General features: G+C 45.4%; 1 protein-coding gene and 1 long non-coding RNA gene across 2 annotated transcripts; one reads left to right on the top strand and one right to left on the bottom strand.

The window, feature by feature from the left end:
* Positions 1 to 299: 299 nt before the first annotated feature.
* On the bottom strand, positions 300 to 25,208 carry LOC148898508 (uncharacterized). Its single transcript, XR_016115013.1, has 3 exons — positions 24,903 to 25,208; positions 10,893 to 11,196; positions 300 to 528 (listed from the first exon to the last, which is right to left on the bottom strand). It is a non-coding gene; the product is annotated as an uncharacterized LOC148898508 (long non-coding RNA).
* On the top strand, positions 16,744 to 21,234 carry LOC148898509 (uncharacterized). The gene is made up of 5 exons (XM_088995697.1): positions 16,744 to 16,857; positions 18,365 to 19,657; positions 19,745 to 19,936; positions 20,011 to 20,176; positions 20,674 to 21,234. Exons 1-5 carry the CDS (start codon positions 16,810 to 16,812, stop codon positions 20,775 to 20,777), a joined length of 1,803 nt encoding a protein of 600 aa, XP_088851823.1. The 5' UTR covers positions 16,744 to 16,809; the 3' UTR covers positions 20,778 to 21,234.
* Positions 25,209 to 26,846: the final 1,638 nt, after the last annotated feature.

The raw sequence follows: 26,846 nt of genomic DNA, 5'->3' as shown, positions 1-26,846 counted from the left end.
TTCATAATAATATGTTTCATTTTTAAGCGCCTTTCAAACGTCTCAAGGTCACTTTAGTTTTTTTGTTGTTTCCTTTGTTTCCTTTGCTCCGAATCGCTTGCAAACCAAGTCTTCATTATCCACAAAGAATGCAGTAGTGATGTGTCATTCGCGAATGAGCCGGATCTCTGAATTGAACGAAGAAAGCTGGCTCCTAACAAGGAGCCGGAAATGGGAGCCGACTTTTTTCCCCCTCTCTTCCCCGCCCCCAGTCTTCGGTTAAAGCCGCATCCCCTCTCTTCCCCGCCCCCAGTCTTCGGTTAAAGCCGCACGTGATTGGTCAAGATCCGTGGTAGAGGAGGGAGGGGAGAATCATCCTACGTGTCAGTTACATGCCTCTTGATTGAAAATTTCAAAGTGGGGACCTGTCTGCTGGATTGTTTTGAGTTGAATGAAAGACACATTTCGGAGAACTTAGCCGAGGAGCTGGTGAGGTAGTGCAGGACGCATGGAGCCATTTGAGCAGGTCACTGTAGATCAGTGTAGACACTGGACACATGTTAGCACATTATGCTGTTATTATTATTGAATTATTATCAATGTTACTAGTTCAGTTTATGGCATTATTAACATGAAAAGTAAATTAGTGACAGCTGATCATCAGACCAGAGTAACCACAAGGGAAAGTGAAAGTTAGCATCCATTAACTCTGTACACATATAAATAAAGCCATATAAATGAAAATATTTGATATTGTGTATTTTATTTCATTAATTTTACGTGATTTTTGGGAGTTAATTAAGAAAAGTAACAAAAAAACACTGAGGAGCCAATTGGGAGCCAAAAGAGCCGGATCATTTCAGTGAGCCGAGCCAAAAGAACCAGTTCTCTGAAAAGAGCTGGAATTCCCATCACTAGAATACAGTAATCCCTCGTTTCTTTGTGGTCAATGGGGACCAGGACACCCACGTGATAAAACAGAGGGGGAGGGGGGTTCAGAAGTCGCACAGCCGATCCACGTGGCTGTCAATCATGGGATATCGTGCTGTCATTGGGTGACGTCAGCGCTGGAAACCAATCAAGCTGTCAAACCATGTACAAAAAAAAAAATACAGAATTTTAAAACATTCTGTAGTTTTTTTCTCTGGGAAAAAATCCACAATGCACTGAAATTGCAATAATCGCAAAGTCTTGACACTTTTTCTTTCTTTTTAGATTTTTGGTATGGGCCGCAGTCCAGCCCCGGTCCGCCCCCGCACGCGCCTCATTTACATGGACGCGTAGACTTAGCAAAGCGCACGCTAATTGGCGTCTTATCGCATATGGCCAAAGCTAAGACATTGTCCACATTCTGCTGCAAAAACAAAGAGGAGAGAAGCGAAAGCACAACTTTCCTGAAACGTTTGCCTTCAAAAAGAACAACAACATACTCAAACGGAAGACGGCGTACTTGTTTGGCTCCGCCCGCGTCACATCGACACACACTGAAGAGGACTGGCTAAATTCCTGCAGAATCAGAATCAAGGTTTACAAACCCTTTGGCTTACGAACGTTTCGGTTCACGAATGTCAAATTTATGACAATGTTACCTTGGCATTGGAACTATTTTTCGGGGTACACACCGAGCGCCACAATGAGTGATGTGTCAATTGCGAACGAGTCCGTTCTCCTAACAAGGAAATGACAGCCGACAGCCACGTGATTGGTCAAGAACGCACTAGTGAAGGGCAGGCAGGCAGACGACAGAGAGAGAGAGAGAGAGAGTGAGAAAATGGATAGAAAACAGTGACATTTGGACTTGTTTCAACTTTGATAAGGCAGTGTATACTGCAAGGTTAAAATATCCCATCAATCAGGCTCCACAAACAACCCGCACAAGCCATCTGTACACTTGATGCAAAAAGCTATTAACCCAGCTAAACAGAACACAATTGATGAAGAACTAGATAAAATTATCACAGAGAAAGCACCTCCAAGGGATACTTCCTCAAGATGGTGAAAGAAGAAGGCGACGTTCCTCATCAAGTGTTTCATGCTGATGGAACTGGACACTCCATTCCATCAATCCATCAACAACCATCACAAAGGTCAATAAATCGACTTTACTATACAGTCCATTTATTACACATAAAATAAGCTACATTTTCTGTCGTTTTAGGGCTTATTTAGTAGAAAATCGTGTTTTATGGGGACCTGGGAATGGATTATTCTCATTTTAATGGTTTCCTATGGAAAATTATTTTTTGGGATACACACTTTTCACCTTACACACTCTGTCTGGGAACCAATTAGGTTCGCAAGCCAAGGTATCACTGTATGTAGAACACACAAGGAATTTGTCTCCGGTAGAACATGCTGAACTAGTATCATCAGAAGAAAAATGGAAGCACGACTATACCGTTGTATTTGGGTTACTGTTGAGAGAGTTAACTTACACCTTCTTTATGCGTTTTACCGCAATTGGCTGCGACACACAACGATTTACCAATGCTTTATTGATGTAGTTTTCCTTCTAAGTTCGCCATCAACACGGATCAACACGAAGTTTTCAGATGAAAAAAAGTACCCAAAATGCATTGTGTGTGTGTCGCTTTCTCGGTCAGGGGCGTTCCTGTCGTGACGTGACGTCAGGACTCGTCACCAACTCAAAAACAAGACTTCCTGAATATTCAGCGCAAGTCTGAAAATGTAAAATATAGCTAAATGCGGTGGAATCTTTGTAAAATGCGCTCAGTAGAAGTCATTTGAAGTGATTTTACAAATTATGGACACAAATTGTTCGAAGGCGTCGGTTGTTCTTTAAATTTCACCCCAATTATATGTCACACTAAAATATATACTAAAATGAGAAAAAAAATAGCAGATATTTGCATTTTGGTTGTGCATGAACGTTTTGCCGTATCTATTTTCTATCTATTAGCTATCTAACTAGCTAGCATGCTATCTATTAGTTATCTATTAGCTAGCTAGCTAAATTTCTATCTATTTGAGTTATTCCGTGTTGAGTGAACGCTGGCGCATTATTATTATTATTATTATTATTATTTGAATCTAGGAACAATGACAGGTAAAGGTAGAGAGCTGGTTGACATGATGCAGAGAAGGAAGGTAGACATACTGTGTGGACGTCAGCGCTGGAAACCAATCAAGCTGTCAAACCATGTACAAAAAAAACTACAGAATTTTAAAACATTCTGTACTTTTTTTCTCTGGGAAAAAATCCACAATGCACTGAAATTGTAATAATCGCAAAGTCTTGACACTTTTTCTTTCTTTTTAGATTTTGGTATGGGCCGCAGTCCAGCCCCGGTCCGCCCCCCCACGCGCCTCATTTACATGCACGCTAATTGACGTCTTATCGCATATGGCCAAAGCTAAGACATTGTCCACATCCTGCTGCAAAAACAAAGAGGAGAGAAGCGAAAGCACAACTTTCCTGAAACGTTTGCATTCAAAAAGAACAACGACATACTCAAACGGAAGACGGCGTACTTGTTTGGCTCCGCCCGCGTGACATCGACACACACTGAAGAGGACTGGCTAAATTCCTGCAGAATCAGAATCAGAATCCTCTTTATTGCCAAGTACAGTGATACCTCGGTTTACAAACCCTTGTGGCTTACGTCCAGGAGACCAGGTGGAAAGGGAGCAAGGCTAGATGCTTAGGGTCAGGGTTTAAGTTGTTCTATCATGGTGAAGACAGAAAGAGAAATGGAGTTGGGGTTATCTTAAAAGAGGAGTTTGTTAGGAATGTCTTAGAAGTAAAAAGAGTATCAGATAGAATAATGAGTCTGAAGCTAGAAATTGAAGGCGTGATGTTCAATGTTGTTTGTGGGTATGCACAAGTAGGATGTGAGCTGAAGGAGAAGGAGAAATTTTGGTTGGACTTTGATGAAGTCGTACAGAACATGCCGAGAAGTGAGAGGGTTGTAATTGGTGGAGACTTCAATGGACATGTTGGTGCAGGAAACAAAGATGATGAGGAGGTGATGGGCAGGTTTGGACTCCAGATGAGGAACGCTGAAGGACAGATGGTTGTAGAAATGGCTATTATGAATACTTTCTTTCAGAAGAGACAGGAACATAGGTTGACCTATAAGAGTGGAAGCAGAAGTACACAGGTAGACTACATTTTGTGTCAACGGCGCCATCTAAAGGAAATCAGTGGTTGGTGAGAGTGTAGCCAGACAGCATAGGTTGGTGGTGTGTAGGATGACGCTGGCAGTGAGGAAGATGAAGAAACCAAAGGCTGAAGTGAGAACAAAATGGTGGAAGTTGAAAAAGGAAGAGTGTTGTATGACATTTAGGAAGGAGGTAAGACAAGCACTGGGTGGGCAAGAGGTCCTTCCAGATGACTGGCAAACTACAGCGAACATAATCAGAGACACAGGTCGGAAAGTACTTGGTGTATCGAGTGGAAGAAAGGTAGATAAGGAGACTTGGTGGTGGAATGGGGAGGTGCAGGAGTGTATACAGAGAAAGAGGTTAGCAAAGAAGAAGTGGGACACTGAGAGGACGGAAGTGAGTAGACAGCAGTACAAGGCGATGCAGCGCACGGTTAAAGTAAAGGTGGCAAAGGCCAAACAAGAGGCCTATGATGACTTGTATGCTCGGCTGGACAGCAAGGAAGGCGAGACTGATCTTTACAGGCTGGCGAGACAGAGAGACAAAGATGGTACGGACCTGCAGCAGGTTCGGGTGATTAAGGATAGAGATGGCAATGTATTAACAGGTGCCAGTAGTGTGATGGCAAGATGGAAAGAGTACTTTGAAGAATTGATGAATGAGGAAAATGAGAAGGAACAAAGAGTAGAAGACGTGACTGTTGTGGACCAAGACGTAGCAAGCATTAGTAAGGATGAAGTGAGGAGGACGCTGAAGAGGATGAAGGGGGGAAAGGCACTCGGGCCTGATGATTTACCAATCGAGGTATGGAAGTGTCTTGGAGAGGTGGCGGTGGTGTTCCTGACTGGGTTATTCAACAAGATCTTAGATGGTTAACAGATGCCTGAAGAATGGAGATGAAGTGTACTCGTGCCCATTTTTAAGAACAAAGAAGATGTGCAGAGTTGTACTAACTACAGAGGAATAAAGTTGATGAGCCACACAATGAAACTCTGGGAAAGAGTAGTTGAAGCTAGACTAAGAGCAGAAGTGAACATTTGTGAGCAGCAGTATGGCTTCATGCCAAAAAAGAGTACGACAGATGCAATGTTTGCTTTAAGAATTCTGATAGAGAAGTACAGAGAAGGTCAGAAGGATTTGCATTGTGTCTTTGTAGATCTGGAGAAAGCGTACGACAGGGTGCCCAGAGAAGAGCTGTGGCATTGCATGAGGAAGTCTGGAGTGACGGAAAAGTATGTCAGAGCGGTACAAGACATGTATCACGACTGTAGGACAGTTGTGAGGTGTGCTGTCGGTGTGACGGAGGAATTCAAGGTGGAGGTGGGACTCCACCAGGGGTCAGCTCTGAGCCCCTTCTTATTTGCTATGGTGATGGACAGGTTGACAGACGATGTTACACAAGAATCTCCTGGGACCATGATGTTTGCAGATGACATTGTGATCTGTAGCGAGAACAGGGAACAGGTGGCGGAGAAACTAGAGATGTGGAGATATGCCCTGGAAAGGAGAGGAATGAAGATCAGTCGCAGCAAGACGGAATATATGTGTGTGAATGAGAGGGATCCAAGTGCAAGAGTGATGCTACATGGAGAAGAGATAAAGAAGGTGGAGGATTTTAAGTACTTGTGGTCAACTGTCCAGAGCAATGGAGAGTGTGGAAAAGAGGTGAAGAAGCGTGTCCAGGCAGGCTGGAGCGGCTGGAGAAAAATGTCAGGTGTGATGTGTGATAGAAGGGTTTCAGCTCGGATGAAAGGAAAAGTGTATCAAACAGTGGTGAGACCAGCCATGATGTTTGGACTGGAGACAGTGCCACTGAAGAAAAGACAGGAAGCAGAGCTGGAGGTAGCAGAGCTGAAGATGTTGAGGTTTTCTTTGGGAGTGACCAGGTTGGATAGGATCAGGAATGAGTACATTAGAGGGACAACTCATATTAGAGGCTTTGGAGAGAAAGTCAGAGAGGCCAGACTGAGATGGTTTGGACATGTCCAGAGGAGAGAGAGTGACTATATCGGGAGAAGGATGCTGAGCCTTGAACTGCCAGGCAGGAGACCGAGAGGACGACCGAAGAGGAGGTTTATGGATGTGGTCAAAGAGGACATGAAGGTAGCCGGTGTGAGAGAAGAGGATGCACAAAAACGGGATAGATGGAGGACATTGATTCGCTGTGGCCACCCCTGAGGGGAAAAGCCGAAAGGAAAAGATTATTATTATTATTATTATTATTATTATTATTATTATTATTATTATTATTATTATTATTATTAAAGGAACAAACAAGTAAAGTGAGGAGCGGGAAAGGCAGCATGATGGAATGGCGGGCTTGAAGGGGAGAAAAAGGTGAAAGACGGATGAAAGTCAAGAGAGATAAAAGGCGCCGCCGCCGCCGCCGCCGCCGCCGCCGCCGCCGCAAGTGAGTGAGTGAGTGAGGAGGCTGGCGGATAAAAAAAGGAGGCGCAGATGAAAGCTAAAGCGCAAAGATAACAAGCCAGAGAGAAGCACACAGAGAAGGAGGAAGCGAGACGCGGCCCGCCGAGGCGTCGCCATGGAAACAAGGCCAAGGTACAAAAAGGAGACAGAGACAAAGGGGCTTCATTTCAACAAGGAGGAAACTTGCGCAAAGAAAAAGTCCTTTGACAACCCCCCCCCCCCCCCCAAAGCCCCTCCACTACACAATTTGTTAGCGCCTTCTCCAGGAAAGACCAAAAGGAGGAGGAACGTCGCCTCCGACAGACTTCCATCGACAACTTCAGAGAGCTACATAGCTAGATAGCTAAATGATAGCTAGCTAGATAGCAAGCCAGCCAGCTAGACAGCTAGCTAGCTAGCTATTAGCGACTGTATCCTGTGACTGTAAAGTGACCTTGAGAGTTTTGAAAGGTACTTTGAAATGTAATGGATTATTATTATTACTGTATCTATTAGCTAGCTAGCTATCTATTAGCGACTGTATCCTGTGACTGTAAAGTGACCTTGAGAGGTTTGAAAGGTGCTTAGAATGAAATTATGAGATTATTATTATTATTACCGTATCTATTAGCTAGCTAGCTAGCTAGTGTCATGATCTGGTTGGCGACCAACGGGTGGCGCTGTCGGCGCCGCCTGCACCTGCACAAGTGCTGGTCGTCCCAAGCCTTGGCGGACTGCCACGTTCAGATTGGTAGGGTAGCGCTGTCAGCCTGCGCTACCCGCAGCGCTACCCGCAGCGGCAGGCTGACCTGCTGTCAGCCTGCCTGCTGCCTCGCAGGTGCTGGTCGTTACAATTAGTGACACTTAAAAAGACTCCCGGCACGACCATCCGGTGTCGGGTCATTGTTTGTTGTATGCTTTGTATGCATTGTATGCTGTGCACGTGTTTGTTTAACCTTGGCGGACTTTTACACTTGGTTTTCTTTTGATACTTTTTTCTGTTCAAATAATTTTAACGTTTTAGATTTTGTTCCTGTTGCCTTTATTTTAATACAATTTGTCCAACACAACCTCCTGCTCCCCCCTGCCTGCTTTTTGGGATCCGCACCCGCCATCACCACCTTGCAAAACGTGACAGCTAGCTTTCTATCTGTTTGAGTTACTTCCGAGTTACTTCCGAGTTGAATGAGTTACCGAGTTGAGTTACTTCCGTCATGTATGATTCTGGTATGATTCTTTGAGAAAGTCTTTTCAGAATCAGAAGCTTTTAATAGCCCAACAATGGGGATATATCCTGCTTGGAATTGCATCGATTGGATTGAGAGCATGGCTATATTTTAGGAATCTACAATTGAAAATCACTTGTAATCATTTGACCCACTTTTGTTTTTTCTTTTTACATTGATACCTTAAGCTTTCGAACTTAATTGGTTCCCAGACCGTGTGTACGAATAAAAGTACGGCTTTGTGATGGTCATTGATGGCTTGATGGAATGGATTGTCTGGTTTCCTCAGCATGAAACACTTGATGAGGAACGTTTCCTTCTTCTTTCACCATCTTGAGGAATGTTCCCTTGGAGGTGCTTTCTCGGCGATAATTTTACCATGTTCCTCATCAATCATGTTCTGTTTAGCTGGGTTGATAACTTTTTGCATCAAATGTACAGATGGCTTGTGCGGGTTATTTGTGGAATCTGATTGATGGGAATTTTAACCTTGCAGTCTACGCTCTGCCTTTGAACGATCAATAAAGTTGAAACGAGTCCAAATTTCACTGTTTTCTATCCATTTTCTCGTCCTCTGTCGTCTAACTGTCTTTTTAATGTTTAAACCACCACCCCTCACTGCTGCGTTCTTGACCAATCACGTGGCTTTAACCGAAGACTGGGGGCGGGGAATAGAGGACAAAAACAAGTCGGCTGTCATTTCCTTGTCAGGAGAACGGGCTCGTTCGCGAAGGACACATCACTCATTGTGGCGCTCCGTGTGTAACCCGAGAAATAGTTCGTATGCCAAGGTATAACCAAAGCCAAGGTAACATTTTCATAAATTTAATGTTTGTAAACCGAAAAGTTCGTATGCCAAGGGGTTTGTAAACCGAAGTATCACTGTATTTGGCAATAAAGCGGATTCTGATTCTGCAGAATGTCTTTGTAGTATCAATAAAGTTGAAACGAGTCCAAATGTCACTGTTTTCTATCAATTTTCTCGCTCTCTCTCTCTGTCGTCTGACTGTCTCTTTAATGTTTAAACCACCACCCCCTCACTGCTGCGTTCTTGACCAATCACGTGCGGCTTTAACCGAAGACTGGGGGCGGGGAATAGAGGACAAAAAAAAGTCGGCTCCCATTTCCAGCTCCTTGTTAGGAACCGGCTCTCTTGGTTCACTTCAGCGATCCGGTTCTAAGAACCGGCTCGTTGACGAAAGACACATCACTCATAGACACCAAAGCGGTGGCAAAAAAGGCGTCAAAACGCCCGGACGGCGTCGCCGGGGGGCTTTTCTTGCAGCCCGACAAGCAACTGAGACGATTTGATGCGTTGAGGGAGCCTGCAAGGGGAGGCGGGGGGGGGGGGGGGGGGGGGGGGGTGCTGTTCCAGGTGAGTCAATGCCCCCCCCAACCTTTGGCAGCGGACCGAGGTTTGTTTTTTGTTTTTTAAATCCTGTGGTTTTTCAGTCTCTTGTGACAACCCCCCTCCCTTTATAATAATAATAATAATAATAATAATAATAATAATAATAATAATAATAATACATTCGATTTATTAGAATAAGAATAAGAATAAGAATAAGACATTCAATTTCTGTGTGCCTTTCAAAACTCTCAAGGTCCCTTTAAAGTGACGTAAAAGTAAAGAACTTTTTTTTTGTGCGAGTGAGCAGTGGCAGCCATTCGCGCCAGCGTTCACTTGACCCGGAAGTAACACAGCAGCAAAGACACATAAATAAGCATTTCAATAAATAGTTAAAATCATGAATAAAGAAATAAATATAAAATAATAATGAATGAATAAATGAACACATGACTGAATAGAGAATACAATATAGTAGATAAATAAATAAATAAATATAGATATAAATAAAGAAATGAATAAAAGAATGAATATATGAATAAATGAATAAATAGAAAACTAAAAGAATGAATAAATAAATAAATGAATCGATAAATGAATGAATGAATGAATGCATAGATTGAATAAATAGATAGATATTTAAATATACATTGAAATACATAAGCATTAAAATAAATATTTAAAATAATGTCTCAAGAAATAAATAGAAAAAGAAGTGAATGAATAAATTAAAATAAATAGCGCCTTTCAAAACTCTCAAAGTCGCTTTACAGTCACAGGATCAGTTTTTCTGTGGTTGAGCAGCGGCAGCCACATGCGCCAGCGTTCACTCAAACCGGAAGTAACTCAAATAGATAGAAAGCTAGCAAATAGATAGCCAACAGATCCCTAGCTAGAAAGCCAGTCAGTTAGTTAGTGAATAGATAGCTAGCTAGATAGCAAATAGCTCGCCAGATAGCTAATAGAGAGCAGAGAGCTAGCAAATAATAATAATAATATCATCATCATAATATCATCATCATCATCATCATCATCATCATCATCATCCATTTGATTTCTAAGCGCCTTTCAAAACTCTCAAGGTCACTTTACAGTCGTAGGGTTAGTTTTTCTGTGGGTGAGCAGCAGCTGCCAGCGTTCACTCAACCCGGAAGTAACTCAAATAGATAGAAAGCTAGCGAGCCAATAAATAGCGACTAGCTAGCCAGCTAAATAGCTAGCCAGCCTGCTATATAGCTAATAGATGAGAAAGTTGTAGCCGTCATCTGTACATATATATATATATATATATATATATATATATATATATATATATATATATATATATATATATATATATATATATATATATATATATATATATATATATATCGCTACTGCACCGCCACGTCTGGACAGTAGGGATATACATAGGGCCAAAACTACCAGCAAAATTTTCGCACGCTGACGAAGCCTCTTGGATAAGAAGCGAAACGTCCGACACCTTCAAAGAAGTCCAGATGACGGCTGAAGAAACCTTTTCATGCTAGCTAGATAACCGACTAGGGAGCTAGACAGATAGCAAATAACTAGCTAGTAGGATAGCTAGCTAGATAGCTGGATAACTAGCTAAATAAATCACGAGATATTCCAACTGCTGATTTCATAGCACAGTTTGCAAATTTTAGAGCCGTGATGGCCAATCAGCATAAAATGAAAAGAGGTGTTCGCACCCCTTCGCACCCCCCCCCCCCCCTTTTTTCTCCCTCTCCCCACTTTTTTTCCCTCTTGATCCCCCCCCCCCCCCCCCACGCCCATCTATTTCTCACTCTCTCCATTCTGCTTCCCTCCATCGTCGTGCCCCCCCTTCCCTTGTTCCTTTTATATCCTCCTTGCTGAATGTTCCTCTTCTTCTCTTCTTCTTCTCTCATTCGTCTTTTATCTTCGCAGGGCTTTCTTTTTCTTTGTTTTTTTTTTTTTTTTTTTTTTCTCGTGTTGTCTCCAAGCAGAGCAACCAAATCGCTCATATTCTGTCTTCCCATTTAGGGCCTGGCGATGAATAGAAGGGCTGGGGAGGGTGGTTGTCTTTTCTTCTTTTTGAAATGAGGATGATTCTTTCTTCTTTCTTCTTTCCTGCCGGCAGGAGACAAAATCACAGTTCTAATCAAAATACAGGACGAGCTTCAACCGCAAGCTGACAGATTCTTATGACCATCTTGTTTATGTACAAGGATGGACGATGTGATTAACTCATTCACTGCCAGATGATGTGCAAAAAATGTGTCCATACCAGTGCCGGGGTTTTAATAATAATAATAATAATAATATGTCATTTGTAAGTGCATTTCAAAACTCTCAAGGTCACTTTACAGTCACTGGATCCGTTTTTCTGTGGGTGAGCAGCGGCAGCCACATGCGCCAGCGTTCATTCAACCCGGAATAACTCAAATAAATAAAAAAAACTAGCGAGCTAGCTAATAGATAGCCAGCGGATATCCAACCAGCCAATAGATAGCCGGCCAACTAGCTACCTAGCCATTAGATAGCTAATAGATAGCTAGCCAGCTAGCTAGCTAATAGATAGCCAGCTAATCCGCTAGCCAGTCACCAGATAGCCAACAGATAGCCAGCCAACTAGCTAGCTAATAGATAGCTAATAGATCCAGTTGGTCCTTGCCCAACCTTCCACTTTCCCATTCAAGCGACTTTTGTCATTTTCACTCGAATTCCAGGACCCACGTTTCAAATGTTGAATCAAGATTCGGAGGCTAAATGAGTGGCAAACTCCCCCCTGTGGTGCCACCACACGGTCGATTGCTGTCTGAGAGTGAGATGCTGGCTGGCTGCCTGGCCAAAATTATCGTATGCCTAGCCGGCCTGCTAGCGTAGAACTAAATACTATTTAAAATAGGGTCTGGAGGTCGTGGTCGTAAGTACGGGGGGTCGTAAGTTGAGCCGGTCGTAACTCAAGCTAGCTACCGAGAGACGACGGCGGCACATCGCCATGGTTTCACTCCAGAGAAAAAAAATTCCCGTTGATGATTGCTCAAGGTTTTCATGTCCAATGACTGACAACTGGCCTGATTGCCCAATTTGCCCTGGTATCACCTCATCAGCATAACTAAGCCTATGTTGCCTAAGCAGTCTATTGTACGAACGATCCAAATTGAACCTCACACCACCATTACGGTTAAGGGAAGGATTTGACTGTTTTATGAAAATCGCTTCTTTTACTCCCCTTTCAACCCATCTATGTTCTTTCGCTAAGATGTTAACCTCATTGTCGTCAAATGAGTGGTTGCTAGCTTTTATACACATATATATATATATATATATATATATATATATATATATATATAGGGCCGAAACTACCAGTAAGACTTTAGTTTGCTGACGAAACGTCCGACACCTTCAAATTTGTACAGATGACGGCTGAAGAAACCTTTTCATCGATGGTGAATGTCTTCCCTTTTTTTTTCCTCTCTGTCTTTCTGCCCCCCCCCCCCCCCCCCTCCTCCGCCCGCTGACCCTCCGTCCCCGAACACCCAATGGCGTCCCTCCTCCTTTCAGGCCATTGTCTCGCTTTTCTGACCACACCAAGCAACGAGCGGCCAGTCTCTCCTTTCATAGTCCTCTTTTTTTTTGGGGTGGGGGCGGGGCGTTTACCTCCTTCCATCCCCCACTCGCCTCTTTTTCCTCACTACTCTTTTTTTCTTTTCTGTCTTTCATGATGCACCCCCACTCCTCCTCCTCCTCTTTCCTTTTCTTCATCCTCTTCCACTCGGCGCCCCCCCCCCCCCCCCACGCTTCAGCTTCTTTTTCCCTCTCCGCCTCCCTCCATCCCTCCTAACTGCCTTTCTCTACTTTTTAATTTTCCCTGCCGCTGGACGCAAGCGATGGGAATTCCGGCTCTTTTCAGAGAGCCGGTTCTTTTGGATGAGCTCACTAAAAAGATCTGACTCTTTTGGCTCCCTAATGGAACCTGATGTATTTATTTATTTTTTTGCTTAAATTAATTACCAACAATCATTTAAAATTATGTGAAAAAACAAATTACAGTAAAGTCTCGTTATATCGATATCGGATATATCGATAGTCCCGGTTATATCGATATTTTTTCGGACTCCCTCGAATATCGATATAACGACACTTTACTGTACTCATGTAAAAAAATACACCATTTTTATTGATATGGCTTTATTTATATGTGCTAACTTGGACTTTCCCTGTGGTTCCTCTGGTCTGATGATCAGCTGTCACTAATTTGCTTTTCATATTAATAATGCGATAATCCCAACTAGTAAAATTGATCATAATTGAATAATAACAGAATAATGTGCGAACTTTTGTCCAGTGTGCCTGTCTACACTGATCTCCAGTGACCTGCTCCAAAACAGTGCATGCGTCCTGCACAACCTCCCGAGCGCCTCTGCTAAATTCTCCAAAATGTGTCTTGCATTTAAATGTTTTTCTAACCGCTTCTTCCCTTTTCCTCACTGCTGCACGTGTCTGTCATTCTCCCCTCCCTCCTCTACCAAGGGTCTTGACCAATCACGTGCAGCTTTAACCGAAGACTAGGGGCAGGGAATAGAGTGGGGGAAAAAAGTCGACTCCCATTTCCGGCTCCTTGTTAGGAGCCGGCTCTCTTGGTTCAGTTCAGAGATAAGAACCGGCTCGTTGGCGAACGACACATCACAACTGGACGCACTTCGGATGTCTCACTGGTGAATTTGCGTCAAGGTTTGAAGCGTCCTACGTCAGCATCCGTCCGTCTGTCCGTCCGTCCATCTGTCCGTCCGCCTGTCACGTTGCGCTGCCGCGTGGCCATTTGTCCATTTGTCGCTTGTGATGGCCTTTAACAGGTTTTGCTTTTGAGCGTCTGCAGACAAGAGAAGGTCGCCTTGAGTTGGCCCAAACCCAATTTACCTTTTTTTTTGGAGGGTGGGGGTAGAGGGGGATGTCCTGCAAGCGGTGGTTTGTTTTCTTGGTGCGCACTTGAGACGGGAGAACTTTACGGCCGCGGCAAGCTCCCTTCAACTGTCTTCACCACTAGCGCCAGTCTAGCGATTGCCGGACGATGTGCAAAAATGTGTCCGCTCCAGTGCCAGGGTTGTTGTCATTTTCACTCCAATTGCAGGACCCACAGGACATTGACTTTTAGGACTCTATGTATTTATCAATGTACAGTGGGACCTTGGCTTACGCACTTAATTGGTTCCCAGACAGAGTGTGTAAGGTGAAAAGTGTGTATCCCAAAAATTAATTTCCCATAGGAAACCATTAAAATTAAAATAATCCGTTCCCAGATCTCCATAAAATATAATTTCCAACCTAATAAGCCTTAAAACTACAAACAATATACCTTATTATATCTATAATAAATGTGCGATTGTATTGTAATGAAAGAAATACACTGCATTATATAATAAAGTTGTTTTATTTACCTTTGTGATGGTCGTTGATGGCTTGATGGTATGGGGTTCAGACATCTCTTCCTGTGTTAGGCATCTTTTTTCAAAAAAGGCCGGTCTCATCTGCATTAAATATTTGCTGAGGAACGTCGCCTTCTTCTTTCACCATTTCGACGAATGATACCTTGTAGGCTTCGGCAGCTTTACTGTCAGAAGTGGCTGTCTCACCATGACGAGTAATGAATCCCTTTACGGCGCTGAAAGTTCTCCAACTATCCGTGTTGCCGCATGACGATATCAGAGTGATTTTGCCGTGCTTGCTCGGATATAATTGCTTTATTCACGCTGTCGCCGGCTAGCTGCTTTTCGTTAATCCAAATTAACAGAAGTTCTTCAACTTCTTCGATTGCCCGAGGCCGTTGCTTTGACAGCACGGAAACACCTTTAGCAACATGCGCACCTTTAATAACTTCTTTGTTGCGAAGGATGCTAGCAATGGTGGATTTAGCATATTGCTACTGGGCCGTGAAGTCAGACAAACGCACACCTTGTTCGTGTTTCTCAATGATCTCCTTCTTCTCCTCGACTGTAGTTTTGTGTTGTGTCTTCTTCGGCTGAACACGAGCCTGTGGTGGGGTCTTTTTCGGTCCCATAACAGCAAAAGTATCCGTAAAAAATCCTTGAAGACGATCGACGTGTGCACTCAGAGAAAGGGGGTGTGGAAACGTAGGCCGGCTGGGGCGCTGTTCGGTCGTGTGGTTTAGTGTTCTTCCGCTGAAGATTACTCCGCCAGTCATGGTGGGGCGGCGCTCCATGTGTATCCCGAAAAGTAGTGCATATGCCAAGGTTTAATTTTCATAAATGTAACGTTCGTAAAGCAAAAAATTCGTAAGGCAAGGTGTTTGTAAACCGAGGCCCCAATGTATTTATTTAATAACAGTAGTGACATTTGCTTTTTTTTTGCTGTGTCAAATTTAGAAAACATTTTTGCTAGTTTTCATTTTGTCAACAAGACCTTTGTACTTGAACTCATTGACTGCCAGATGCTGTGCAAAAATGTGTCCACTTCACTGCCAGTGTTTTTGTCATTGTCACTCGAATTCCAGGACCCACAGAATATTGACGTTTAGGACTACATGAACATTCAATGCATCATAAGAAACCTCCGACTCTCTTCTTTCATTAGAAAAGAAGAGTTATTTTCTAAATGAGATGAGTCTGGAGTTATATGAGCTTGAAATGAGGGCGGCTGTCCAAAATACAATGCATCCATATTGGTTCGTATAGCGCTTTAACAAGAAAAAGCAAAACCTGAATACATTCTGGAATGGCAGCGAATGAGTTAACATGCTAATGCTAACAGGCACTTTGTGAAAAATGACATTGAAGACCAGGTGAGCGGGGAAAAAAAGGGTTGTTGCTTTTTGGGAATTATTATTATTATTATTATTATTATGTGTTTGGGAGCCTTTTACTGAGCGAGTTGCTTGTTCTGTAGCCACAAAGGGACATATGTCTTCTTGTGCCGGTCCCAAGCCTGGATAAATACAGAGGGTTGTGTCAGGAAGGGCATCCGACGTAAAAGCTTGGCCAAAACAAACATGCGGATCAAACCTCTGAAGATGGAGGACACTGATTCGCTGTGGCGACCCCTTGAAGGGAAAAGCCGAAAGGAAAAGATTATTATTATTATTATTATTATTATTATTATTATTAAAACCCTGGCACTGGAGTTGCTAGCTATTTGCTCTCTATTAGCTATCTGGCTAGCTATTTTCTAGCAAGCTATCTCTTCACTATCTAACTGATGGGCTATCTAGCTAGGTATCTGTTGGCTATCTATTAGATAGCGAGCTACCTTCCTATCTATTTGAGTTACTTCCGGGTTGAGTGAACACTGGCGCGTGTGACTGCCGCTGCTCACCCACAAAATAACTGATCCTGTGACTGTAAAGTGACCGTGAGAGTTTTGAACGGTGCTTAGAAATCAAATGGATTATTATTATTATTATTATTATTATTATTATTATTATTATTATTATTATTATTATTATTATTATTATGCGTTGAAGGCTCACTCCGGATTGAAGGTGGTGGCAGCGGGAGGGAGATAAGGCGTCAAGAGAACACAGGGAAAGAAAGACAAGTGAGATGGGAACCAGAGGGTGGGAGGAAGAGAAAGGAATGGGGGGGGGGGGCACCGTCACTTGTGATAAGAGCAACAGTGGAGGAGGGGGAGGCGGTACCGCCCCCCTCCCCCACCCCACCCCGCGCGCAGGCATAAATAGCAGGCGGCGTGGCGGCCTGGCAGAAGTCGGACGCTTTCTCCTGGAGGATGAGATCCCCCCGACAGCCCCCCGACATTCACGCAGGGAGAGACGCGGTGAGTGACCGGCGAGGACCCCCCTGTCCGCCCCCCCCCTGGTCTACGCGTGGTCCCCGCTCGTTCGCAAGTGTCCGGTGGGTGGGTCGGTGGCGCGCGTCTCACCGCTAGCAACTTTGCGGCGCTCAGTCTGTTGTTGTTTGTTTCTGGAGGGGGACAGGGTGAGTGGGACAGGGGTCTTCTTTTTCTCTCTCTTTGCTGTTCGATGAGCAATTGACGACGCTGCTGGCCTTTCTCTGGTTTTCTCTTCACTGGTTTTCTTTCTGTCTGCGCGCTCCACCCCCTCCCTCCTCTTCACTCAATCTTCCCCTTGCCTCCTTCCCTTTTTCTTTCTCTGTCTTCGTTTCATTTGTCTCTTGGTGTGACAACATCCCTCCCTCCACTCGTCCCCACCGCACAGCTCTCTCTCTCTCTCTCTCTCTCTCTCTCTCTCTCTCTCTCTCTCTCACTGTCTCTATTTCTCTCTCTCTCTCTCTAGCTGTCTCTCTCAATCTCTATTTGTCTCTCTTTCGCTCTCAATGTCTCTCTCTCTCTAGCTGTCTCTCTCTTTCTCTCGCAGTCTCTCTCTGTCGCTTTGTCTCTCTCTCTCTCTAGCTGTCTCTCAATTTCTAGCTCTCTTTCTGTCTCTTACTCTCTCTCTCTCTCTCTCTCTCTGTCTCTATTTCTCTCTCTCTCTCTCTCTCTCATAGAGTCTCTCCTTTTCCTTTTCTTTCCATTCACACACAAACACTTCATGGACGGGGGTGGGGGGGGACAGTGTGCCTCCGTCCCGCCGACTTTGAAAAGAGCGACTTTCCAAATGGGGTGACGGTCGTCGGCCAATTGGACAGTCGGGGCATCGGTGGGTCGACAGGCTTTGGCCTCACGCAGCCGTCCGTGGGCGTCGGTTTCACGCGCCCATTCCCAAAGACATTCAGTGGACGGAAGCTCCCGGAAGCCGCTGGGCCTCATTTGGGCCGGTCCCAAAGGGTCTTTCAACCGGAAGACCGCGGCTCTCTGCGCCGGCACCGGACGGGAAAACAGAATTAGCGCCTCGGACCGGGCGTGACCACGCGTCATCTCCACGAGGCAGGCGGGCAAAAGCCAGCCGTGGGCGCCCTGCGCCAAGCAAAGGTTGGCTTGGGCGCGGCGGCCCAATGGAAGTCCGCCAACGCCGGGCGGTCCGGAGCCTTTCGGGCTCAACACCAGGAAGCGGCGGGACGCAAGTTGACTTCCCAGCGTCCCTTCCCGCCTTCTTGATTATTTTGGGGCGGGTGATGGGAGGAAGTGGAACCCGAGGAGCGCCTGTGGTATTCGCATCCTCATTCAATGGGGTGAGGAACCCCTGGAAAAGGCTCCCCGGCACCCTTTGAGGTACGGTGGTAACCATGGCAATAGCATCAGCGTCCACGAGGCCGGCACGACCCGTTTGCTGGGCGGTACCGGGACCGCCAGGCTCAAAAAGGGCAAAGGAGTCGGGCGTGGCGTGGCGTGGGGTTCCCCGATTCAAAGGCTCCCTTTCTTCCAGGGGGAGCAGAGCGGGCCAACGGCGCCGACTTGGCCCGAGGAGACTCCGGGTCGGATGGACGCGGGGACGCAGACGGAACCCGTGGTGGTTTTGTCGCTGGCTCAGGCCGCCGTTATGGGACTCGTTTCCCAGAACGGCGTTTTCGGAGCCACCGTGGCTCCCGACGGCTTTGACGCGGAAGACTGCAAAGGGGGCCCGCCGGCAGACTACGACTACGCCAATCAGCTGATTGGGGACAACGGGGACTACCTTCCCGTCGAGCCTACCGGGGACCAATCCAGGACCGGGAGGACCGGGGGCGGTGCAGAGTTGGCGGCTCGTCAGCCCAAAACTCAAGTCAAAGGGGAACTGACCGACTCTGAGACGTGGGCGAGGTGCGCCCACGCCAGTCACGGGTGCTTTCCGACAGCGCCGGCCAGGGGCAATTGCCCCCTGAGTGCCAGAGAAACCCCCTCGCCGCTCAGACCGTACCGAGAGGAAACCCTCGGCGGGGAGCGAAAGGAGGCGGCGTCGCCGACGGACCGGAACCAGGCCCTCAACCTCAAGACCGTCGCCCGCGAGACGGCGTACCCGCACCCCGCGGGCCCCGCGCCGGACGACGAGGGCCTGGCCAGGCGAGCGCAGATGGACCGCCTGGACATCAACGTCCGCATCGACGAGTCGTACTGCGTGGACGTGGGCGAGGGCCTGAAACGCTGGAAGTGCCGGATGTGCCACAAGTCGTACACGTCCAAGTACAACCTGGTTACTCACATCCTGGGACACAACGGCGTCAAGCCGCACGCCTGCGCCCACTGCGGCAAGCTCTTCAAGCAGCCCAGCCACCTGCAGACCCACCTGCTGACCCACCAGGGGACCCGGCCCCACAAGTGCGGCGTTTGCGCCAAGGCATTCACGCAGACCAGCCACCTGAAGCGCCACATGCTGCGGCACAGCGACGTCAAGCCCTACAGCTGCCGGCAGTGCGGCCGCGGCTTCGCCTACCCCAGCGAGCTGCGCAGCCACGAGGGCAAGCACCAGAAGGGCCGCCGCCACGTCTGCGCCCGCTGCGGCGCCGATTTTGCCGGCCAGGCGCTGCTCAGGCGCCACTTGAGCGGCCACTCGGGTGGCCACCCTGCCGCCGCCGCCGCCGCCGCCCACCGCTGCGCCGAGTGCCCAAAGGCCTTCGCCTACCGCAGCCAGCTGCAGAAACACTCGCTGAAGCACCGCAACGGGCGGTCCCACGCCTGCCCCCAGTGCGGCCTGGAGTTTGGCCACACCCACCACCTGCGACAACACGCCCTCACGCACAAGGTAGCGACGCCGAAGCTCGCCCGCCGTCCGTCCGTTTGCGTCCAAACAATGTCGGAAGGCAATACTGACGCCGGGCCACCCATTCAGGGACGGAAAGAATTCAAGTGCCAGGTTTGCGCCAGAGAGTTCACCTTGTCGGCCAACCTGAAGAGGCACATGTTGATCCACGCCAGCGTCAGACCCTTCCAGTGCCACGTGTGCTTCAAGACCTTCGTCCAGAAGCAGACCCTCAAGACGCACATGATTGTCCATTTGCCCGTCAAGCCCTTCAAATGCAAGGTAAGGCCGCCGTCCGGGCAGTCCGACGGCCGCCCACCGCCCGACGAGTGCCCTCTCTGGTGTGGTTTTTGCAGGTGTGCGCCAAGTCCTTCAACAGGATGTACAACCTGCTGGGCCACATGCACCTCCACGCCGGCAGCAAGCCCTTCAAGTGCCCCCACTGCAGCAGCAAGTTCAACCTGAAAGGCAACCTCAGCCGCCACACCAAAGTCAAGCACGGCATCGCCGACGGCATCGCCGGTACGTCCCTTCGGCCGTGGGGGGCTTCGGTCTACCGGTCCTTTTCCTTTGAGTCGACGCCTTTGACGAACAAAGTCTTTGTTGACGTCGGTTTGCCGCGTTGATGCAAAATATGATGATAATAATAATAATAATAATCCATTTCATTTCTAAGCGCCTTTAAAGACTCTCAAAGTCACTTTACAGTCACGGGATACATTTTTCTGTGGGTGAGCAGCGGCAGCCACATGCGCCAGCGTTCACTCAACCCGGAATAACTCAAATAGATAGAAAGCTAGCTAGCTAGCTAATAGATAGCTAGACATCTAATAGATAGCTAATGTTTTCTGACTCAAGTAGCTAGCTAGCTTTTTGTAGCTTCACGTTAACATCTGATTTCTTATGGTACTCAAATAGATAGAAAGCTACTCCAGTGCCAGGGTTTTTGTCATTTTCATTTAAAGATCTTGTTGAGGACAAGCCGCCATCACATTTGTCTTCTTTGCTTCCTCCTTCAGAGCCACCGCAAGACAGCGAGGGGCCTCGGGATGACCGTCACGACAACACCGCCGAACTTTCTCCAATGGACTTTTATAGCACATACGGCAACGGCACGCCGTGACTTTGCAAAACGGACTCAAGATCAAGACGAGGGACGCAAAAGGACAACTTTTCTTGCCTTGTTCTTCAGGACGCCAAGCAAAACTGCACATTTGCAACTGCCAAAACGAGCCGGCCACGCGATAAGCTGCGTCGCCCGGCAGCGCCAAGTCCAGACCGACTTTGTTACCCAACCGGGATGAGAATAAAGAGCGAATCGGAGTTCTGATCAAGACAGCCAACCCAGCCAAAGGAAATTAAAATAGCAGGAAATGACATCACCAGATCCCAGCCAATGGAAACTACAACTGGTCATACGAATCACGTTTGCTGTGTAGTTAGGTTCCCGGTTTGTTGACATCATGTTGCTCACTTGAGATAGCGAACGAGCTAGCTATTTACAATCTATTAGCTATCTGGCTTGCTAGCTAGCTAGCGAGCTATCTATTAGTTAGCTAACACTCTACCTATTTGAGTTATTCAACTATCTAGCTAATTATCTGTGAGTTATCGATTAGCTAGCTAGCTTGCTTTCTATCTATTTGAGTTATTCCAGGTTGAGCGAACGCTGGCACGTGTGGCTGCCACTCCTCACCCACAGAAAAATGTATCCGGTGACTGTAAAGTGACCTTGAGAGTTTTGAAAGGTGCTTAGCAATTAAATGGTTTGTTATTATTCTTATTCTTCTTATTCTTATTCGCTATTCGCTATTATTACACTAGCGGAAAATGACATCACCAGATCCCAATCAAAGGAAATGAAATAGCGAAAATGACGTCACCGTTCGGCTATCACTCTTGAGATAGCCATATAGCCAATAATAATAATAATAATACATTTCATTTCTAAGCGCCTTTCAAAACTCTCAAGGTCACTTTACAGTCACAGGAGAAGTTTTTCGGTGAGTGAGCAGCGGCAGCCACACGCGCCAGCGTTCACTCAACCCGGAAGTAACTCAAATAGATAGAAAGCTAGCTAGCCAATAGATAGCTAGTAGCTAGCCAGCCAGCTATATACCTGTATAGCTAATAGCTAGCTAGATAGCCAGCCAGGGAGCTAGATAGCAAATAGCTAGCTAGCGAGACAGCTTGCTAGATAGCTGGATAGCTCGATAAATAAATTAAGAAATATTCACACTAAATGCTGATTTCATACCATCGCCCTCCTGATTTGATTTTCCTCCTGTCCCTGATTCTAATTCTATTCACGGAGCTGAGAAGCTACAAGCTACCCTTTTTTTTTGGGGGGGGGGGGGGGTGTTCAAGATGAACATAATCGCAATAGAATGCTAAATAAAGAGAAAGCTATATAGCTATCTGGGTGGCTGGTTATCTAGGTAGAAATCAAATGGATTATTATTATTATTATTATTATTATTATTATTATTATTATTATTATTATATGTATAGTGATGGCAATTCACTCAATTTTCAATTTTCAGAGATCTGGTTCTTTTGGCTCGGCTCACTAAATTGATCCGGCTCTTTTGGCTCCCAAATGGCTCCTTAGTTTTTTTTTTTGTTACTTAATTTAATTAACTCCCAAAATTCATGTGTACATATGTGAAAAACGAATTACTCATGTATAAAATACACTCTATCAAATATTTTTATTTATATGGCTTGATTTATATGTGTTTGTTAGTGGATGCTAACTTTGACTTTCCCTGTGGTTACTCTGGTCTGATGATCAGCTGTCACTAATTTGCTCTTCATATTAATAATGCTATCATACCAACAAGTAAAAAATATAATAATTGAATAATAATAACAGCATAATGTGATAACATTTGTCCACCTGTCTATCCTCCCCCCTTCTCACTGCTGCGTGTGTCTGGAATTCTCCCCTCCTTCCTCTACCAGGGCTATAGACCAATCACATGCGGCTTTAACTGAAGACTGGGGGCGGGGAATAGGGGTCAAAAAAAGTCGGCTCCAATTACCGGCTCCTTGTTAGGAGTCGGCTCTCTTCGTTCACTTCAGAGAACTCTTAAGAACCGGCCCGTTGGCAAACGACACATCACTCGTAGGATATCTCTCTTTCACGACATCTTAACAAAGTGAAAAATACGACAATGTTGAAAACGAGCAGGTTTACTGGCGAAAAGCGCGGTTTCTTTTCTGGTTTCAGTGCACGGTATTTTGCTCCCGAGCAATCCTGATTGTCAACGGAAGCAACCGACATGGACCAAAAGACACCAAAGCATGCCAACTCAAGCACTAATAATAACAATAATAATAATCATCATTTATTTCATTTCTAAGTGCCTTTCAAAACTCTCAAGGTCACTTTACAGTCACGGGATAAAATTTTTCTGTGGTGAGCAGCGGCAGCCACATGCGCCAGCGTTCACTCAACCCCGAAGTAACTCGGAAGCTAACTAAATAGAAAGCTTGCTAGCTAATAAAGAGGTAATAGATAGCCAGATAGCCAACAGCTAGCCAGACAGCTAAGAGCTAGCTAGCTAATGGATAGCTAATAGATAGCCAACAGCTAGCTAACCAGCTAATGAATAGCTAATCCAACATCATTTGTGACGGACTGTCACAGATGATTCTGAGTCTATTACAAAGATATACAGCTAACCAGATACATAGCAAGCTAGCTACACAGCTATCTAGATAGATATATAGCTAACAGATAGCTTGCGAGGTAGCAAAGCAAATAGAGCCTGGCATTGCGCACAACTTCTTCTACATCAGGAAATGGAGTCGGTAGTTGCGAGACCTGTTGTGGCTCAATATTACTTCACGCGACGCATTCTGATCATGTGATCACCCTTCAAAACAAATGTTTTCGCGCTTGTAGACGGAAATCAAATAACTTTTATATGAAAATAGAAAATATCACTTTGGCGGAGAAAAAAAATGGCGGAATTCCGCTAATCGGCGGACGTCCGTGATACCTGATAGAACGACACTGCCCCCTGGCGGATGGCGGGAGGACGTGCCTTTACACGCACGATCTCTTGAAAACGCGACGTTGACGTTTCGCTCCGAAAGGAAGCCGCGTTGATTTCAACTTTGACCTTCAAACGTTCGTTTGTAGTGATGGGAATTGCAGCTCCTTTCAGAGAGCCGGTTATTTTGGTTCGGCTCAATAAAACGATCCGGCTCTTTTGGCTCCCAAATGGCTCCTCAGTGGGTTTTTTTGTTGCTTATCTTAATTAACTACCAAAAATCACGTAAAATTATGTGAAAAACAAATTACTCATGTAAAAAATACACTATATCAAATATTTTTATTTATATGGTTTGATTTCTATGTGCACAGAGTTAGTGGATGCTAATTTTCACTTTCAATGTGGTGACTTTTTTTGCGCCATTCTTGAACTGCAGCACGTTCTTTGTCATGTATGATTCTGGTATGATTCTTAGAGAAAGTCTTTTCAGAATCCGACTCAGAAGCCTTTAATAGCCCAACAATGGGGATATTTCCTGCTTGGAATTGCATCGATTGGGTTGAGAGCATGAGTATATTTTAGGAATCCTTTGTCATCTACAATTGAAAATCACTTATTTGACCCACTTTGTTTTTTTTTTTATTTGTATTGCTATCAAGCTGTGTCGTCTCCCTTTCCTGTTTCCTGTGCTTCTCACGGTGTGCTTCTGTTTCTCGAACCCCCTCCTCCTTCTACTCACTGCTGCGCGTGTCGTTCACCTCAGATATCCGGCTCTAAGAAACGTTTCGTTAGCGAACGACACATCACTCTTTGCTTGTGGAGTTGCGGACTTGACTCGCCGACGCCATTTTTGACGGGGAAAAATTTGATCCGGTTGTATCTGACTTGTAGCTCGGATTCAAAACAAAAAAGTACATTTGTTGCCCGGTATTTTTTTTCCAATCTCGATTGAACACTTTGAACCCAAAATGTGCGACTTTGTGCAAGCGGGTTCGCTAAGCGTGACAATTTGTGGATCGAGTTGAGGGATGCTTTGGTCTATAGTAGTGATGTGTCGTTCGCCAACGAGCCGGTTCATAGAGTCGGATCTCTGAAATGAACGAAGAGAGCCAGCTCCTAATAAGGAGCTGGAAATGGCAGCCGACTTTTTTGTACTCTATTCCCTGCCCCCAGTCTTCGGTTAAAGTCGTAAGTGATTGGTCGCTCGCTCGGTTCTTGCCTCGCCGTCAAGTTCGTCAACTCACCCGAGTCCAAGTCTCCTTCGCCACTTGGATTGTTTCGGTCAGGCTGGACGTGGCCAAGTTTTTTTTCCTTTCTAGCTCCTCGCGTGACAAAAACGCCATTTCTAATCTGTACTCCGTCATTTTGGTCACCGCTTCCGGGGACACTTCCGGTTTCCTTTTGTTTGGTTGCCTCGGGCCGCAAGTCGGCCAAGACATGGCGACAGACTAATAGTGATGTGTCATTCGCGAACGGGTCGGTTCATAGAACCGGATCTCTGTAAAAAAAAAACAAGAGAGCCGGTTGCTAACAAGGAGCCAGAAATGGGAGCCGACTACTTTTCCCCTCTATTCCCCGCCCCCGGTCTTCAGTTAAAGCCGCACATGATTGGTCAAGATCCGTGGTAGACACATATTTGATAGTGTATTATTTTACAAGAGTAATTTGTTTTTCACATAATTATACCTGATTTTTGGTAGTTAATTTAAGCAACAACAAAAAAACGAGTAGCCATTTAGGAGCCAAAAGAACCGGATCATTTTAGTGAGCGGAGCCAAAATAACCGGCTCTGTGAAAAGAACGGAATTCCCATCACTCCAGACGAACGCCGCGCCGGCTGTTCTTTTTCTTGGGCGCCGAGCGGCCAATTGCAAACTTGTTGGTCCTCGAGCGCCCCCGCGTGGCCAACACGCGCCAGCACAATCTGGACGTTCCGTTCTTGACATTGACGTCATAACGCACCTGGGATCCTTTGAGGGGTGTCCGCGACGCATCGCCGATTAACTCGTTCACTGCCAGACGTGCATTACGTGCCAGACGTGTATTAGCTATCTGGCTGTTTTTTTTTTTTAACCCTTTACACTTTATTTTTCACTCCAATTAAATGTTTACTGTAAAATATCTAGATGGCTAGCTAGCTAGCTATCTATTAGCGATGTAGCTGACTATTTTTTTGAATACTTCACACTTTATTTTTCATTCCAATTAAATGTTTACTGTAAAATATCTAGCTAGCTATATGGCTAGCTACCGAGCTAGCGATGTATTTGCTATTTATTAGCTATCTAGCTGGCTGACTGACTATGTAGCTGGCTATCTATTAGCTTAACAGCTATCTAGCTAGATATGTATTAGCTATCATTTAGCTAGCTAGCTCACTTTCTATCTATTTGAGTTACTTGCAGGTTGACTGAACGCTGGCGCGTGTGGCTGCCGCTGCTCACCCCCACAGAAAAACTTATCCCGTGACTGTCAAGTGACCTTGACAGTTTTGAAAGGCGCTTAGAAATGATTTTTTTAATTATTATTATTATTTGCTATTTGCCATCTATTAGCTATCTGGCTAGCTATTTGCTATGTAGCCAGCTGTACTGTACTGTAAGGTGACCTTGAGAGTTTTGAAAAGCGCTTCGAAATGAAATGGATTATTATTATTTGTATTAGTATTATTACTATTTGCTAGCTATTTGCTATCTAGCTAGCAATCTATTCACTATCTAACTGACTGGCTATCTAGCTATGTATCTGTTGGCTATCTATTTGCTAGCTTTCTATCTATTTGAGTTACTTCTGGGTTGAGTGAACGCTGGCGAGTGTGGCTGCTGCCGCTCACCCACAGAAAAACTTCTCCTGTGACTATAAAGTGACCTTGAGAGGTTTGAATGGCGCTTATGAATCAAATGTATTATTATTATAATAACTGACTGGCTATCTCGCTAGGTATCTGTTGGCTATCTAATAATAATAATAATAATAATAATAAATTACATTTTAAGCACCTTTCAAAGCTCTCAAGGACACTTTACAGTCTATCAGATAGCTTTCTATCTATTTGAGTTACTTCCAGGTTGAGTGAAGGCTGCTGGCGCGTGTGGCTGCTGCTGCTCACCCACAGAAAAACTGATTCTGTGACTAAAGTGACCTTGAGAGTTTTGAAAGGCGCTTAGAAATGCAATGGATTATTATTA

This window comes from Hippocampus bargibanti, linkage group LG05, assembly GCF_051943395.1.
Source record: "Hippocampus bargibanti isolate YZ-2025 linkage group LG05, ASM5194339v1, whole genome shotgun sequence".
Lineage (NCBI taxonomy): Eukaryota > Metazoa > Chordata > Actinopteri > Syngnathiformes > Syngnathidae > Hippocampus > Hippocampus bargibanti.
This window is presented reverse-complemented; position numbering and strand designations above follow the sequence as displayed.

Coding starts and splice junctions, on each gene's coding strand:
- LOC148898509 (XM_088995697.1), top strand. CDS start 16,810: ATGAGATCCCCCCGACAGCCCCCCGACATTCACGCAGGGAGAGACGCG. Junction 16,858..18,364: donor TTCACGCAGGGAGAGACGCG/GTGAGTGACCGG, acceptor CCTTTCTTCCAG/GGGGAGCAGAGCGGGCCAAC. Junction 20,177..20,673: donor CATCGCCGACGGCATCGCCG/GTACGTCCCTTC, acceptor TTCCTCCTTCAG/AGCCACCGCAAGACAGCGAG.